This window comes from Halichoerus grypus, chromosome 6, assembly GCF_964656455.1.
Source record: "Halichoerus grypus chromosome 6, mHalGry1.hap1.1, whole genome shotgun sequence".
NCBI lineage: Eukaryota > Metazoa > Chordata > Mammalia > Carnivora > Phocidae > Halichoerus > Halichoerus grypus.
In genome coordinates, this window is record NC_135717.1 from 77,274,620 (window position 1) to 77,292,110 (window position 17,491).

The 17,491-nt window shown below is 43.9% G+C and overlaps 1 protein-coding gene across 1 annotated transcript in view; it reads left to right on the forward strand.

Moving 5' to 3' along the window:
- The window catches only part of CACNA2D4 (calcium voltage-gated channel auxiliary subunit alpha2delta 4), a 123,964-nt gene that overhangs the window by 19,355 nt on the left and 87,118 nt on the right, over positions 1-17,491 (forward strand). Inside the window, exons 7-13 of the mRNA XM_036103050.2 lie at positions 9,265-9,325; positions 9,976-10,126; positions 12,060-12,134; positions 13,264-13,353; positions 13,466-13,579; positions 14,067-14,145; positions 15,650-15,783. Coding sequence (XP_035958943.1) covers positions 9,265-9,325; positions 9,976-10,126; positions 12,060-12,134; positions 13,264-13,353; positions 13,466-13,579; positions 14,067-14,145; positions 15,650-15,783 — 704 coding nt within the window. The remainder of the gene's footprint in view (positions 1-9,264; positions 9,326-9,975; positions 10,127-12,059; positions 12,135-13,263; positions 13,354-13,465; positions 13,580-14,066; positions 14,146-15,649; positions 15,784-17,491) is intronic.

Sequence of the window (17,491 nt, forward strand, 5' to 3'; positions counted from 1 at the left end):
TATGTTTAGTGGATATTAACCTCTTATCAAATAAATAATTTGCAAATATTTTCTCCCATTCTATGGTTCTCTTTTCACTCTATTGATTATGTCCTCTGATACACAGAAGTTATTGCCTGGGTTTTTGGTGTCATGGTAGTGTTTAAATTATCATTTGCTTCTACACATTTTTTAATTTCCCTGTGATTTCTTCTTTGACCTTTTAGTTGTTTAAAAGTGTGTTTTAAAATTTCCAAATATATCCAATTATATTTATCTTTTCATTATAATTTTTTTCCTTTTTTTCTTTTTTTTATTATGTTATGTTAATCACCATACATTACATCATTAGTTTTTTTTTATTGTTATGTTAATCCCCATACATTACATCATTAGTTTTAGATATAGTGTTCCATGATTCATTGTTTGTGCATAACACCCAGTGCTCCATGCAGAACGTGCCCTCCTCAATACCCATCACCAGGCTAACCCATCCTCCCACCCCCCTCCCCTCTAGAACCCTCAGTTTGTTTTTCAGAGTCCATCGTCTCTCATGGTTCTTCTCCCCCTCCGATTTCCCCCCCTTCATTCTTCCCCTCCTGCTACATTCTTCTTCTTCTTTTTTTCTTTCTTAACATATATTGCATTATTTGTTTCAGAGGTACAGATCTGAGATTCAACAGTCTTGCACAATTCACAGTGCTTACCAGAGCACATACCCTCCCCAGTGTCCATCACCCAGTCACCCCATCCCTTCCACCCCACCTCCCACTCCAGCAACCCTCAGTTTGTTTCCTGAGATTAAGAATTCCTCATATCAGTGAGGTCATATGATACATGTCTTTCTGTGTTTGACTTATTTCACTCAGCATAATACCCTCCAGTTCCATCCACGTCGTTGCAAATGGCAAGATCTCATTCCTTTTGATGGCTGCATAATATTCCATTGTATATATATACCACACCTTCTTTATCCATTCATCTGTCGATGGACATCTTGGCTCTTTCCACAGTTTAGCTATTGTGGACATTGCTGCTATAAACATCGGGGTGCACGTACCCTTTCGGGTCCCTACTTTTGTATCTTTGGGGTAAATACCCAGGAGTGCAATTGCTGGATCATATGGTAGCTCTATTTTCAACTTTTTGAGGAACCTCCATACTGTTTTCCAGAGTGGCTGCACCAGCTTGCATTCCCACCAACAGTGTAGGAGGGTTCCCCTTTCTCCGCATCCCCGCCAACATCTGTCATTTCCTGACTTGTTAATTTTAGCCATTCTGACTGGTGTGAGGTGGTATCTCATTGAGGTTTTGCTTTGGATTTCCCTGATGCCGAGCGATATTGAACACTTTTTCATGTGTCTGTTGGCCATTTGGATGTCTTCTTTGGAAAAATGTCTGTTAATTTCTTCTGCCCATTTCTTGATTGGATTCTTTGTTCTTTTGGTGTTGAGTTTGATGAGTTCTTTATAGATTTTGGATACTAGCCCTTTATCTGATATGTCATTTGCAAATATCTTCTCCCATTCTGTCAGTTGTCTTTTGGTTTTGTTGACTGTTTCCTTTGCCTTGCAAAAGCTTTTTATCTTGATGAAGTCCCAATAGTTCATTTTTGCCCTGGTTTCCCTTGCCTTTGGCGATGTTTCTAGGAAGAAGTTGCTGCGGCTGAGGTCGAAGAGGTTGCTGCCTGTGTTCTCCTTTAGGATTTTGATGGACTCCTGTCTCACATTGAGGTCTTTCAACCATTTGGAGTCTATTTTTGTGTGTGGTATAAGGAAATGGTCCAGTTTCATTCTTCTGCATGTGGCTGTCCAATTTTCCCAACACCATTTGTTGAAGAGACTGTCTTTTTTCCATTGGACATTCTTTCCTGCTTTGTCAAAGATGAGTTGACCATATAGTTGAGGGTCCATTTCTGGGCTCTCTATTCTGTTCCATTGATCGATGTGTCTGTTTTTGTGCCAGTACCATACTGTCTTGATGATGACAGCTTTGTAGTAGAGCTGGAAGTCTGGAATTGTGATGCCGCCAGCTTTGCTTTTCTTTTTCAACATTCCTCTGGCTATTCGGGGTCTTTTCTGGTTCCATACAAATTTTAGGATTATTTGTTCCATTTCTTTGAAAAAAGTGGATGGTATTTCGATGGGGATTGCATTGAATGTGTAGATTGCTCTAGGTAGGATTGACATCTTCACAATATTTGTTCTTCCAATCCATGAGCATGGAACGTTTTTCCATTTCTTTGTGTCTTCCTCAATTTCTTTCATGAGTATTTTATAGTTTTCTGAGTACAGATCCTTTGCCTCTTTGGTTAGATTTATTCCTAGGTATCTTATGGTTTTGGGTGCAATTGTAAATGGGATCGACTCCTTAATTTCTCTTTCTTCTGACTTGTTGTTGGTGTATAGGAATGCCACTGATTTCTGTGCATTGATTTTATATCCTGCCACTTTACTGAATTCCTGTATGAGTTCTAGCAGTTTTGGGGTGGAGTCTTTGGGATTTTCCACATAAAGTATCATATCATCTGTAAAGAGTGAGAGTTTGACTTCTTCTTTGCCAATTTGGATGCCTTTGATTTCTTTTTGTTGTCTGATTGCTGTGGCTAGGACTTCCAATACTATGTTGAATAGCAGTGGTGATAGTGGACATCCCTGCCGCGTTCCTGACCTTAGGGGGAAAGCTCTCAGTTTTTCCCCATTGAGAATGATATTCGCTGTAGGTTTTTCATAGATGGCTTTTATGATATTGAGGTATGTACCCTCTATCCCTATACTCTGAAGAGTTTTGATCAAGAAAGGATGCTGTACTTTGTCAAATGCTTTTTCTGCATCTATTGAGAGGATCGTATGATTCTTGTTCTTTCTTTTGTTAATGTATTGTATCACGTTGATTGATTTGCGGATGTTGAACCAACCTTGCAGCCCAGGGATAAATCCGACTTGGTCGTGGTGAATAATCCTTTTAATGTACTGTTGGATCCTATTGGCTAGTATTTTGGTGAGATTTTTGCATCCATGTTCATCAGGGATATTGGTCTGTAATTCTCCTTTTTGATGGGGTCTTTGTCTGGTTTTGGGATCAAGGTAATGCTGGCCTCATAAAATGAGTTTGGAAGTTTTCCTTCCATTTCTATTTTTTGGAACAGTTTCAGAAGGATAGGTATTAATTCTTCTTGAAATGTTTGGTAGAATTCCCCTGGGAAGCCATCTGGCCCTGGGCTTTTGTGTTTTGGGAGATTTTTGATGACTGCTTCTATTTCCTTAGTGGTTATAGGTCTGTTCAGGTTTTCTATTTCTTCCTGGTTCAGTTTTGGTAGTTGAGACATCTCTAGGAATGCATCCATTTCTTCCAGATTATCTAATTTGCTGGCATATAGTTGCTCATAATATGTTCTTATAATTGTTTGTATTTCTTTGGTGTTGGTTGTGATCTCTCTTCTTTCATTCATGATTTTGTTTATTTGGGTCCTTTCTCTTTTCTTTTTGATAAGTCTGGCCAGGGGTTTCTCAATCTTGTTAATTCTTTCAAAGACCAGCTCCTAGTTTTGTTGATATGTTCTACTGTTCTTTTGGTTTCTATTTCATTGATTTCTGCTCTGATCTTTATTATTTCTCTTCTCCTGCTGGGTTTAGGCTTTATTTGCCGTTCTTTCTCCAGCTCCTTTAGGTGTAGGGTTAGGTTGTGTATTTGAGACCTTTCTTGTTTCTTGAGAAAGGCTTGTATTGCTATATACTTGCCTCTTAGGACTGCCTTTGCTGCATCCCAAAGATTTTGAACAGCTGTGTTTTCATTTTCATTTGTTTCCATGAATTTTTCAAATTCTTATTTAATTTCCTGGTTGACCCATTCATTCTTTAGTAGGATGCTCTTTAGCCTCCATGTATTTGAGTACTTTCCAACTTTCCTCTTGTGACTGAGTTCTAGTTTCAAAGCATTGTGGTCTGAAAATATGCAGGGAATGATCCCAGTCTTTTGGTACCGGTTGAGACCTGATTTGTGACTTAGGATGTGATCTATCCTGGAGAATGTTCCATGGGCACTAGAGAAGAATGTGTATCCTGTTGCTTCGGGATGGAATGTTCTGAATATATCTGTGAAGTCCATTTGGTCCAGTGTGTCATTTAAAGTCTTTATTTCCTTGTTGATCTTTTGCTTAGATAATCTGTCCATTTCAGTGAGGGGGTTGTTAAAGTCCTATTATTGTATTGTTGCCGATGTGTTTCTTTGCTTTTGTTATTAATTGGCTTATATAATTGGCTGCTCCCATGTTAGGGGCATAGATATTTACAATTGTTAGATCTTCTTGTTGGATAGACCCTTTAAGTAGGATATAGTGTCCTTCCTCATCTCTTATTATAGTCTTTGGTTTAAAATCTAATTTGTCTGATATAAGGATTGCCACCCCAGCTTTCTTTTGATGTTCATTAGCATGGGAAATGGTTTTCCACCCCCTCACTTTCAATCTGGAGGTGTCTTTGCATCTAAAATGAGTTTCTTGCAGACAGCATATCAATGGGTCTTGTTTTTTTATCCAATCTGATAGCCTGTGTCTTTTGATTGGGGCATTTAGCCCATTTACATTCAGGGTAACTATTGAAAGATATGAACTTAGTGCCATTGTATTGCCTGTAAGGTGACTGTTACTGCATATTGTCTGTGTTCCTTTCTGGTCTATGTTGCTTTTAGGCTCTCTCTTTGCTTAGAGGACCCCTTTCAATATTTCTTGTAGGGCTGGTTTCGTGTTTGCAAATTCCTTTAGTTTTTGTTTGTCTTCGAAGCTTTTTATCTCTCCTTCTATTTTCAGTTACAGCCTAGCTGGATATAGTATTCTTGGCTGCATATTTTTCTCATTTAGTGCTCTAAATATATCATGCCAGTCTTTTCTGGCCTGCCAGGTCTCTGTGGATAGGTCTGTTGCCAATCTAATGTTTCTACCATTGTAGGTTACGTCTCGTCTCCCGAGCTGCTTTCAGGATTTTCTCTTTGTCTCTGAGACTCGTAAGTTTTACTATTAGATGTCGGGGTGTTGACTTATTTTTATTGATTTTGAGGAGGGTTCTCTGTGCCTCCTGGATTTTGATACCTGTTTCCTTCCCCAAATTAGGGAAGTTCTCTGCTATAATTTGCTCCAATATACCTTCTGCCTCTCTCTCTCTTTCTTCTTCTTCTGGGATCCCAATTATTCTAATATTGTTTCGTCTTATGGTATCACTTATCTCTCGATTCTGCCTTCGTGATCCAGTAGTTGTTTATCTCTCTTTTTCTCAGCTTCTTTATTTTCCATCATTTAGTCTTCTAGATCACTAATTCTCTCTTCTGCCTCATTTATCCTAGCAGTTAGAGCCTCCGTTTTTGACTGCACCTCATTAATAGCCCTTTTAATTTCGACGTGGTTAGATTTTAGTTCTTTTTTTTCTCCAGAAAGGGTTTCTCTAATATCTTCCATGCTTTTTTCAAGCCCACCTAGTATCTTTAAAATCGTCATTCTGAACTCTAGTTCCGACATCTTACTAATGTCCATATTGATTAGGTCCCTGGCAGTCGGTACTGCCTCTTGTTCTTTTTTTTGAGGTGATTTTTTCCGTCTTGTCATTTTGTCCAGAGGAGAATAGGTGAATGAGAGAACAAAATGCTAACAGGGTAACAACAACCCCAGAAAAATATACACTAAATAAATGAGAAGAGACCTCAGGTTTTTAGATGAATCCACAAAAAAATGTTTACAGCGTAAGTTCCAGTTCGGGCAGATACCTGAAAGGCACACATGCCACTGTGGTGACCACCATCGCCAGCTGGCCCATCCCTTCCTGGTGACCGTGGCCGCCGCCACCAAGCAACTGACACTGACTAACAAGTAACTAACTACTCGCGGCTGCCGAGTCTGCCGTGCGCTCCTGGCCGCCCGCCACCCGCCCAGCCCACCAGCCTCTCATTATAAATTTCTAATTCAGTTTATTTGCAGTCAGAGAAACTGGCATGTGTGGTACTGATTATGTGAAATCAGTTGAGATGCCATCAAGTATGTCATCCAGTTTTAAAATATTCCATGTGTGCTTGAAAAGAATATATGTGTTCTAATTGTTCGATGAAAATTTCTGCATATGTTGTTAGGCCAAGCTTGTTAATTGTATTGTTTAAATTTTCTATATTTTTGCTGATTTCTCTATCTTTGCTATTTGACCTTCAGTAGCCCCCATGACACTTTCTGTTGTAAGTCTATTTTGTCTGATATCCATAGAGTGATACCAGTTCTTGGTTAGTATTTGGGTAATATATATTTTTTGCCTCCTTTTACTTCCAACCTTCTGTGTTGTTCTGTTTTAGTCCTATCTCTTGAAAATAGCTCATAGCTTTTCAGTTTTTATCCAAACTGACAATCTCTTTTACTGGCTGGCAAGTTAAATACATTTACATTTGTTGTATTGATATATTTGAACATGCTATTGTATGATTTTTAAAATTTTTACTTGTTCTTCTATTTTTATGTTTCCTCTTTCTCCTTCTTTGTCTTTTTCAATGATTAAATTTTGATAAATATCTCCTTCCCTCATTACTTCTCTATTTTTCTATCAGTTTGGAACTTATCCTTCTGGTTTTATTTTTAGTAATTACCCCCGCAATTTTATCAGGCATACTAACACAAGATGTTAAAATTAAATAATATCTTTACTCTCCTTCCAGTCACAAAAGGGCTTTAGGACTCTTGCACTTACATCTCCTTCTCCCACCTTGACTTCCATTCTATTGTTATCTAACATTTCCCTTTTTTTATTCCCACAAATTAGATACTGTTACTGTTACTTGAGACAAACATTGCCTATTTGGAATTAGCGCTTTGTTTACTATTTTATTTGCCAACCATTCTTTCATGCATCTCAAGCTGTCTTTCCGAGATCCTTTTCCTTCTTGAAGTAAATCCTCCAGAAGTTCCTTTCCAGTAGGTCTCTGGGTGGTAAACTGCTCCAGCTTTGTTTATCTACAAACGTTTTATTTTATCCTCTTTTTTTGTTTTGTTTTGTTTTTAAATTCATCTTTTTTTTATGAATTACACAAATCATTTCCTGTTGTCATCTTATTTAAACAGAAAAGGCAAAGTCCTTTTGTTTTGGAGAGGAGTGACTAAGCCTGCATTTAATGACACACCCCTGAGAAATGGTTTGCAATAAATAACAGCACAGAGGAACTAGAAACCCCCAAGCTGATTTCAGCAAACAACGCTGTTGTTCTCTATCAACACTGTTGTATTCTTTAATGATTGTTTTTGCTGGGAATGCATTTCTAAATTAGCAATTATTTTCTCTCAACACCTTAAAACTGTGTTTCCAATGTCTTCTGGCTTCCACTGATGATGCAAAAATCCACTATCAGTTTAACTGCTGTTCCTTTGTAAGTATTCTAGCTTTTCTGGCTGTTTTCAAGGTAGTTATTTATTTATTTACCATAACCTACGACAATTTCACCATTTATTTGCCTTCGGAGCTGTGCAGTTTCACTACTGCATGTCTACATGTGGGTATCTTATTTTTCCTGCTTGGGATACACTGTGTTTCCTAATTCTGTGGATTGGGATTATTTCTCAGTCCTAGAGCATGCTGACACCATTGTCCTTCCTCATGTTCTCCTTTTTCTTTTTCTACACCTCCAGCCAGACACACATTAGACCTTCTCACTCTAGCCTCTGGATGAATCCTTCAAATGCATGCATTTTCTCTTTACCTGTGAGCAATCCATTATGCATTTTTTCAACTTAAATATTTTTTTTTCATTTCCAAATGTTCCATATTCTTAAGGCTGTTTCTTTATTCCTAATCACTTATTGTTATATATTCTTCCTGGTGATTTCTCCAACATAGCTATCCTATACCTTGTATTTGGTAATTCAGACACCTGTAATCCTTGGGAGGCTACATCTGATGGTTCTTGCTTCAGCTGCCTCTCACTCACACTGCCTGTTTCTCATGTATTTGGTAATCTTTGCCTATGAGGCCATACCACTTCAAGAGGCAAGCTTCCCCTCCAGAGGACCACTTCTGTCTCTTCTTGGGAGTTGAAGATACCCCTACCAGGACCACTAAAACCCTCTTCTAAGGTTTTGGTTTAGAGCCAAGAACCTCAGACACAATTCCCCCTCCTCATTACTGTTCTAAGGATCAGATTGCCCACAATCGTGCTGCTATAGGAATGTGGCCTTTGGAAGACCCTACTTCTCCCAGCTGCCTGCAGGTCTACATCAGAGCCATTGTTACTCAAGCTCCCACCATGATCTGGTCCCGTTTCTTCCTTCCAGGGCTCCTGGCTGCCTTGGCCTCTGCCCCTCACTCTTAGAACTCTGCTTTCATTTGTCTGGTTTGGGGCCATGATGCCTGAAAACATCTCCTACCTTTGAGAGACCAGCAATGCCTCAAAGGGTGCATCTCATCTGAAGTCTCACTGCTGTGGAACAGGGCGATCTCTTGGAGCTCCTAGACATTCATGATACTGCCACTATTTTTTTTCTAGCCCAAACATAACCTACAACAATTTCACCATTTATTTTTCATCTCCTTATTTTGAACCCACTATTCCCAATCGTTAAAATCTTTCAACAGAGATTCTATCGTGGATCTTGTGAGTGTTATCTGTGCTTTGTGTGCATTTATCCAAGTTTCTGAACAGATGAATAAGACAAAATCTATCCCAGCACTCCGCTAGTGCTCAAGGCAAGATCTTTCATACTCATTTATTCATTTTTCATTCATGTAACATTTATTGAGCATCAACTCTGCTAGGTGCTGTGTCGGACACTGTGCTAGATACTGGGAATCCCTGACTTCAAGGAGCTTACAGTCTTATTACCACATCACTTCTCCCAGTGAGCTTAATTAAGCTGAGTAGAAGCAGGTGGGCTAGAGATCTGAGCATCTGGCTGTTTACCACTCTGTCCCTGCTTTGCTGATGGTAATGGGTGTTAAAAGTCACACCTCCTTCAAGCTTCCCCTTCTACAGCTTGATATAAGGTTCAGTCACAAGAGTCTCAGGCATCACATTTGGGGGTCCTACCATTTGAAAGTAACCCCAACTCTGGGTCTAGGCAGTATGGGTGTTAGGTGTCCCTCCATAAGCTGGCCTTCCTCCTTGCCTGCTGTCTCAATTTGCAGGGTGTGATCTAGCAGTCCCACGCCCTGCCGCCCAGGTCCACTGCTGGCCCTGCACTGGGGATGGCCAAACTGGACATCATCACCCAACCAGTGCTCTGAAGCAGCTTTATTGAGCTGGTGAAAGAGCCAGACTTTATTTCCCCAGGTATCAAATGGACACCTGATGAGAATGGAGTCATTGCCTTTGACTGCAGAAATCGTGGCTGGTAAGAGCTGCAGGGGAAAGGTTTCTGGTGCTGGCATCTCTCCTATAACCTCTGGGTTCTGCCTAGTTCTCCTGTGGTCTCTGCCCCACCCCCACCACCAGCCAAGGGCCTCAGGTCTGTAGAACCTTAACCCCACACGAGAGCAGGAAGAGTTGCTGGCTGCATTTCTCCTTGTCTCTGCAGCTGCCCTTGCTCCAGGACTCATCACATCTGTCTTTACCACCCCAAACCTCCTCACAGTACATTGAGCTGTCTCTAAATCAGCGTTCTACCAAAGTTTCCTCTCCTTCCACATGCCTCCTCTGGCAGATTTGTAACAAAATCTGAGGGTGGAATCCAACTATATCCCTCCCTGCTATCTGGCCCTCCAGGACACTGGCTGGTCCAAAACGAAGAGGATAAGGGTTACCACTGGGACTTAACCTTGCTCCCACCTGACAGGCCTATTAGATGTGCACATTCCCAGCTGTTGACCCCAAAATGGCTTTAGAACTATGCTGAGTGTATAAAACCTAGCTTTGATGGATCACTAACCTGAACCTTGGGCACACTTGAGCCAGAATCTGAATAGAAATAATTAGAGACTCAGTTGGGAGGCTGTTGTGGCTTTGGTTTTCCCAACATTGGCCTGTGCTTTCTTTCTGTTAAAGGTACATTCAAGCTGCTACTTCTCCCAAGGACATAGTGATTGTGGTGGATACGAGTGGTAGCATGAAGGGGCTGCGGATGACTATCGCCAAGCACACCATCTCCACCATCCTGGACACACTGGGGGAGAATGACTTTGTTAACATCATCGCGGTAAATGTGCCTTCCTGCTCTAGAATAGCTCTCCCTAGGAAAAAACCTTTCCTCTGCCTGCAACTAGAATGACCTATACTTATAATCACTTGATGCTTCATACTGTATAATGATTCTCTCCTCTGAAGCCGGGGCTTCTAAGCTAAGGTTGGACCAAGGATGGCCTTCAAGAGGTCCACAGAGTTTCTGAAATTATGTGTAAAATGTGTGCATCCATTTTTTCTGATTCCATAGATTTCATCAGTTTCTCAGATGAGTCTGAGAATAATAATTAAGAGGCACTGGCCCTGAGCAAATACCTAACTTACCCCCATCCATGTGCTCTTGACTGGTACCCATCTCTGGAACAGCCTCTCCATTATGGTTAGGATGAGTGAACCCTGGGCTCTTGCTTTTTACATTTTCAGCCCTTCCACTTCTTTCATTCCACCCAAATCCAGATGCATCAGGAGAAGGGGAACATAGGTGCATAGGTTGTGGGGGCCTAGAAAGGGACCAGCAAACCCTGGTCCTGCTTTCACCACAAATCTTCCTGAGGATAGCTCTGCCTGCCCTAGAAAAGTAATGAAGGAGAGGGATGAAGCAGAAAGAAATGGGAAGATACAAGTCAGGAATGTAATGAAAGAGCAGGCAAGCTCTGTCCTCCAAGGACGCAGAGTTGACTGCCACCTTGGAGGCATCATTTTGAAGGTCACGTGATCCAAAACTTTCCCCCATCGGCTTGTCACAGTGCTGAAAATGCTTGCCTTCAGTGGGATTTATGTATCTAGTAAAGGGATACCAAGGCAAAATGATTTAACTTCAAAATGTTCATCCCAGGGTATGAGAAGGGCCCCCTTCATCCCTGAATTGCTCCCCTGAGGCCTACATCATTTACCCACTTGCACCACTCCTGGACCCCACCCTCCCCATCTCCACCACCTTTCCATCCCTGGTCATGATCTGCAGCAGCGACAGGACAACTACGAGATCAGGTCTGACACCTCCGGGAGAGTGGGGGGAGCTCCTGCTCCTCCCGCAGAGCCTGCCCCACCTCTCTCCCAACCCTTCTCCTGCTGTTTGGGGAGGAGAGGTAGGGGAAGCATTTGCTCCCAATGTTCCCCCAGAACACCCCACCATTTGCCCTAGAACTTGCATGCACTCCTACCACCGTGTCACCATCATCCCCCTTTCTCTCCCTCTCATTTATTTTCTTTTTTTAAGATTTTATTTGAGAGAGCGCTAGAGACAAGCAGACTCCCTGCTGAGGGCAGAGCCTGATGTGGGCTTGATACCACGGCCCTGAGACCATGACCTGAGCTGAAATCAAGAGTCGGCTGCTCAACCAACTGAGCCACCCAGGCGCCCCTCCCTTTCTTATTTAAACAGAAGTGGATTAAAGACATCTTGAAGATTTGAATCTTAACTATAAGGAAGTGGAGTGATTAGGAAAAAGAGGGCAGTAATAATTCATCTTTTTCCCTTCCCATTCCTTGTGGATAGCTAGAAGATCTTCATCATAAGTGCAAGGCAAAGGGTGAAAGAACACAGTTCCTAATCCCCAGACCCAGGCCCTGGGGAGGGGTCTGCACATGGAAGGCTCTGGGATTCTCATGGAAGGCACTTTGTCTAGTCATAGGGGTGAAGACCAAAGGGATTCTCTCAGTACCTTCAGGTTCTCTGTGTTCTGGGAGATGGACATCACTCAGCCAGCCACCTGAAAAAAATGGTCCAAGACTAGGATTTGAGGGAGAATTTTTGGAGTTAATGCCTCACTGTTCTCTGTAGTGCCTTCTCTCTACTCAGGAGAACTACCAGAAGCATAGGGTACCCCAAGATAATATTATACATGTGCTTAGGTGACCTGTGAGTTGCCTGAGCTTTTTCACTGGGTCCTGACATTCCAAACTGACCCAGTCCATTCTCCTGTCCCCTCTGCCCTTTGCAACTGCAGTACAGTGACTACATCCATTACATCGAGCCTTGTTTTAAAGGGATCCTTGTCCAGGCGGATCGAGACAATCGTGAGGTGAGTGTCCACCATCAGGTGAGTGCCTGATTCTTCTGAGTCCCTGCTCTGATTAGGATGGTGGGCAGTCACCTGTACAGACTGCCTGATGGCCCCCTTTACTTATTCCCATGGCACTTGGAAAGAGGACAAAGAAGTTACCCATGTAAATACACCCAAGAAATTGCTTCATAAATATGCTGCCTGCCTATCAGAGCAAATAGTGAGCACAGAGAGATCTTCCATCCAAGGGAAATCTCACTTATTCAGGACTGCTTTTTCACTCTATGGATTATCCAAGACTCAGTTTCCCTCTTTGCCTCTTCCATGGGCCTTTCCACTATATCAGTCACAAGGAGCTTCCCCAAAAGGAAGAGAAGTTCAAACCCATTAGATTGAGTCCTTCTCAAAGGCCAAGGAGGAGAGGCAACTTTTTTTAAAGGGAAAAGTTTTCATGTGACAGATCCTTCTTCCTGTGACTGGGGAATTTGAGTTTGGCTGCTTCTTGAATCCGGGCCTCAGGTTGGACCCTGGAGCCCCTGGTGGCCTCCCTGGTTTCTCCTGTGAAATGTTCATTGTTAGTTACATTGGGCTGGGTGCGGAAGGTGCTGGGGACCTGGGAACCTGGACAGTGGCTCCTAGCAGTCTGCCTGGACTGTCTCCCTCCTCTGGATAGGCTCACACTTGGCATTTCCTTCTAGTAGTGGGGTTGTGTTTGCACCCAGCCACTTACACTCTTTCAGTTTATCTTGGGGGCATTTGAGAAACATCTATTGTAGGGATCCAGCCATGAAATTAGCTGGATCATGAAGAGATGGATCCTGCAATCATGCTCTGGGAAAACAGCTCTAAACAGCCTCTGAAATTAAGACCAAAGATGAGGGGCGCCTGGGTGGCTCAGTCGTTAAGCGTCTGCCTTCGGCTCAGGTCATGATCCCAGGGTCCTGGGATCGAGCCCCGCATCGTGCTCCCTGCTCAGCAGGAAGCCTGCTTCTCCCTCTCCCACTCCCCCTGCTTGTGTATCCTCTCTCGCTGTGTCTCTCTCTGTCAAATTAATAATAAAATCTTTAAAAAAAAAAAAAAAGACCAAAGATGAAAGTTCCCTGGCTGTCAATCCACTGACCCTCCTCTAATTTCTTACCCATGACAGCATTTCAAACAGCTGGTAGATGAGCTGATGGTCAGGGGTGTGGGGGTCGTGAACCAAGCCTTGATCGAAGCCTTCCAGATCCTGAAGCAGGTACCCACACATGGTGAAGCTGGGGAAGAGTGAAAGGTTGGGAGACAGGGTGGAGGTGTGGGGAGGGTAGTAGATGGCCTGCAGTTACGGTGCCTGTCCTTTCCCCACACAGTTCCAAGAGGCCCGGCAAGGAAGCCTCTGCAACCAGGCCATCATGCTGATCACCGATGGGGCTGTGGAGGACTATGAGCCAGTGTTTGAGAAGTACAACTGGCCAGACTGCAAGGTTACTCTTCTGGTGGAAGTCAAGAGGGCAGGGGAAGGGACCAAAGGAAGTGTTCTCCTACTGCCTGCATGGGATAACCAATAGTGCCCAGAAAAACCAGGCCTGCCTTGAGTTCAAATGTTCTGCCCCATTAGACCTGTTAGTATATTCAGATAGTATGTCCCAGACTGGTGTTCCAAAATTATGTTGTCCCTAGGCACAGAGGTCTCATGTGAGAAAGAGTTCAGGGTGAGAAATCAGATGTGGTGTTGAGAGGAAAACTGCCAGGCTGTTACCCTCCGCCCTGTACCTGGCCCATGTCACCCTGGCCCTGGCAAGTCCCATCGCTGCCTGGGCCTCAGGATCCTTTCTGGTCAATAGGATGAGAGTGGAGAATCCAAAGTCAGCAAAGTGTTTGACCTGACATCCAAGACTCACATAAATAATATTAGCACTACTTATAGCCAGGAATCATGGCTGCTGAGTACATCTGTGTCTTGTGGATTAGGTTCGAGTTTTCACTTATCTTATTGGAAGAGAAGTGACTTTTGCTGACCGCATGAAGTGGATTGCATGCAACAACAAAGGTAGGTGGTGTGTGAGCAGAGCTCCTTGCAGCCTGCACCCAGTCATCAGAGATGCTGAGCCATGGTTCCTGCATGGGGGCCTTGCAGAGGAGCAGTACTGTGTCGAGATGACAGTATCTGCTCTTCCTTCTTACTTGGGAAAAGCTAGACAAAATGTAGATTGCCCCCATGAAACCTTGAGTAAATGCATGATTACCCCTGCAGGGACTCTAAGTCATAAAGTCACCTGAAATGAAACTGAGAGGTTATCTATCCAGTGTTTACAGAAGAGAAAATTCTCTCTTCAAATAAAGCCTATATGAACCACAATACAGACAGAGTGAGGCAGGGGTGAGACCCACAGTTTAAATGTAAGTTCTCTCTTATGTCTAGCCTCCATTCCTCTTGTTGCAAATTAAGCCCATTTACTGTGGTTCTGCTTCCAGACAAAAAGCAGAGGGTCGTCATTTTCTTTAGAATAAGGTTTTGGGTGTGGTTGTCATTTGTCTCTGGCCAGAACCCAAGACTTGGGCTTCACAATGCCAGCTTGGGCCCTTAATTCAACCAAAGTTAATTGAGCATGTACTGTGGTGCCTGGCAAAGTGGTCAGGATGGACTCAGTCTTGTCCTTGCTACTGTCCAGCAGAGGAGACATACAAGTGAACCATCAGTGGTGATGTTATCTGAAATGTGCTATAAGGGCAGAGGGGCACAGACCATACAGGGGTTGGGAGAGGGACGTGACGGGAGAGGTACTTCCTCCATCTGGAGGCAGCAGGGAGAACTTCTTAAAGGAAGAGGTGTCTACACTGAGACATAAAGAATGGTAGGAATCAGCCAGACATAGAGAGCATGGAAGAGTGTTCCAGACAGAGGGTCTGAGACAAGAGGCATCTGGGAATAAAAAGCAGTTTCACTTTTTGGAGGGTGGAATGAATGTTTTGTGGGAGGTGATAAGCAATGAGACCAGAGAGGTAAACATGTTCTAAGTCATTCATAGCCTTGTAAGCCATTTGCTCTTTTAAATATCACCTTGGCTACAACAATGAGGCTATAGCACCCCTCCCTGTAACCGAAGAAGGGCAGTGGTCAGAGAAAGGGGGTTGGGGGGCACTGAGCCACTGTCTTGGACTGTACTCCCTGAAAATGGATCCCAAGACAGAGCTGCATGCAGGAGAGGGTGCTCTTGGAAGATAACCCTGTAAGGAAGTAAGGAGGGCATCATCATGAGAGGGAAGCCAACCCACACAATCCTTGCCGCTGAGGCCCTGCTGCTCCTGTGGCATCTCTGGATTGGGAAGGCCCCCCAGAATTCTCCTAGGTTGAGACAGCACCACCGGCCTCCAACTGTCCCCAGGAAAGAGCATAACCTTGGGGGGAAGTAGTCCCCTGTGACCCAGGGAAGCTCCCAGTGAAGAGCCCACCTGTAAGCTGAGAGCAGCCGGGGGAGAGTGTGTGGGCCCTGGAGAGCAATTCCAAGGGTGACCCCAGCTTTTCACAACCACAAGACCCTTTCCTCTGTTAGGCTACTACACGCAGATCTCCACACTGGCAGATGCACAGGAGAATGTGATGGAGTACCTGCACGTGCTCAGCCGCCCTATGGTCATCAACCATGACCATGACATCACCTGGACGGAAGCCTACATGGACAGCAAGGTGGGGGCCTGACCCTGCTTCAGAGTTAGGGGCCCCAGGGAATAAGAGGTAACTTCCTGGGTCAGGAGAGAGGTGAGCAGAGCACCTCCTCAGGAGATGGTGTGAAGGGGTGAACATACTCAGCCCACTGGAAGACCCTTGCATGTATGCTGCCCCCAGAGACCCAGAAACCCAGTGAGCAGACCTGTCCAAGGCTGCCCTCCACAGCAGAGCCCCTCTGCTCCAAACTTGTTCCTTCCTGCTTCCCATTGTCCTCACAGCCCCCATTGTCTTCTCTCCTACCTGTTTCAGGAAGAGAGGAGTCTGACCAGTAATTCAAGATACTATGGCTTCATCAGGTGCTCCCCTTCCTGGGCCCCTGTACTTTCAGAAACTGTCTATGAGTTGCAGTGACTTACACAAAGGAATAGATAACCAAAGCAGAATGTCAGATGAGATGTTTGTCACTGCTAAGTGACATTGCCCTGGTCCCTTCTCATATCATCTCCCACATGTAGCCACCTGCTTCAGTGATGATGTATCAGCCTGGGATGAAGAGAGATCTGAACACAGTGGCTTAGATAAGAGAGAAGTGTAATTCTCCCTCATCTAAGAGAACTTTAGAGGTGGCCAGCCTGGAGCTGGTGAGGAGCTTCCTGCTCACCAGAGACCCAGAGTGTTTCCTGCTATCCCCGTGGCCAACTCTAGGGTCCTCCTGGTTCCAGTAGCTGGTAAAACATTAGTCAACTGAAATCACTCACTTTCAAAAAACCTTACTTCCAAACTGTCAGCTGAAAAATCAGATGAGGAAGGGGAAGAGACTTGATGGTTAGTGATCTATGTACAGTATAACAAATACAATATTTTAATAATTACATAATGTAAAAGACATCACTACAATGTCAATCATATGACAACATAAATGTATCAAAGCAACACTTAAGCAACACCTCAAATTAACATGAGGTTATGTGTCAAATATATCCAATTTTTAAAAAGTTCTTCATTCTCCAAGAAAGAAGACTATAGACCTCCATGGGCTCAGCACAACATTTGGTTGATCCTGATGAAGATCACACATATCAAACATACCTGCACACACCACCTGTGAGGGCCTGTCTTCATGATAAAGTGGGGTGCTTGTGTGGAGCCCCTTTCAAGGAGGCTGAAGGAGCCCACACAGTAAGATGAGGTAGTCGGGGAGGAGGACCATCTCAGAGATGGGGAATGATGTGGCTCTGGCGTTCTCAGTGAGGAAGAGGTTGTGGGTCTGTCTCATGTGTGTTAGGAGTGACCCCACGATCAGCTACAACTACACCATGGCTTCCCCTTAAGCGGTTCTTCCCCATGCATGCACTTGTGTTTGCAGGTGGCTCAGTGTCAATGTCCTTCTCCCTCTTAACTGTCCTGGACTGTTGTGTGTGCCAACCTTGTGTCCATGGCAGAGATTTCTGGGTGTGTGCAGGATGGGTTGTTCCCTGAGCTCAGGCTCATCCTTGGCATGGCCAAGACAGAGGACGTCATGAGCATGTTTGGGAGCTGCGTTGTGGGCTCTGGGGTTCTGACACTTGCCCTGGCTTAGGACTGTTGCTGCTAAGTGACATTGCCCTGGTCCCCTCTCCATCCCACCTCTCTCCTCCAGCATTTCTGCCAGCTCTCCTTTTGCAGAGAAGGGGAACCTCACATGTGGCTTTTTCCTCCTGTTGGAGGGTGACACGTTAGTGGTAGT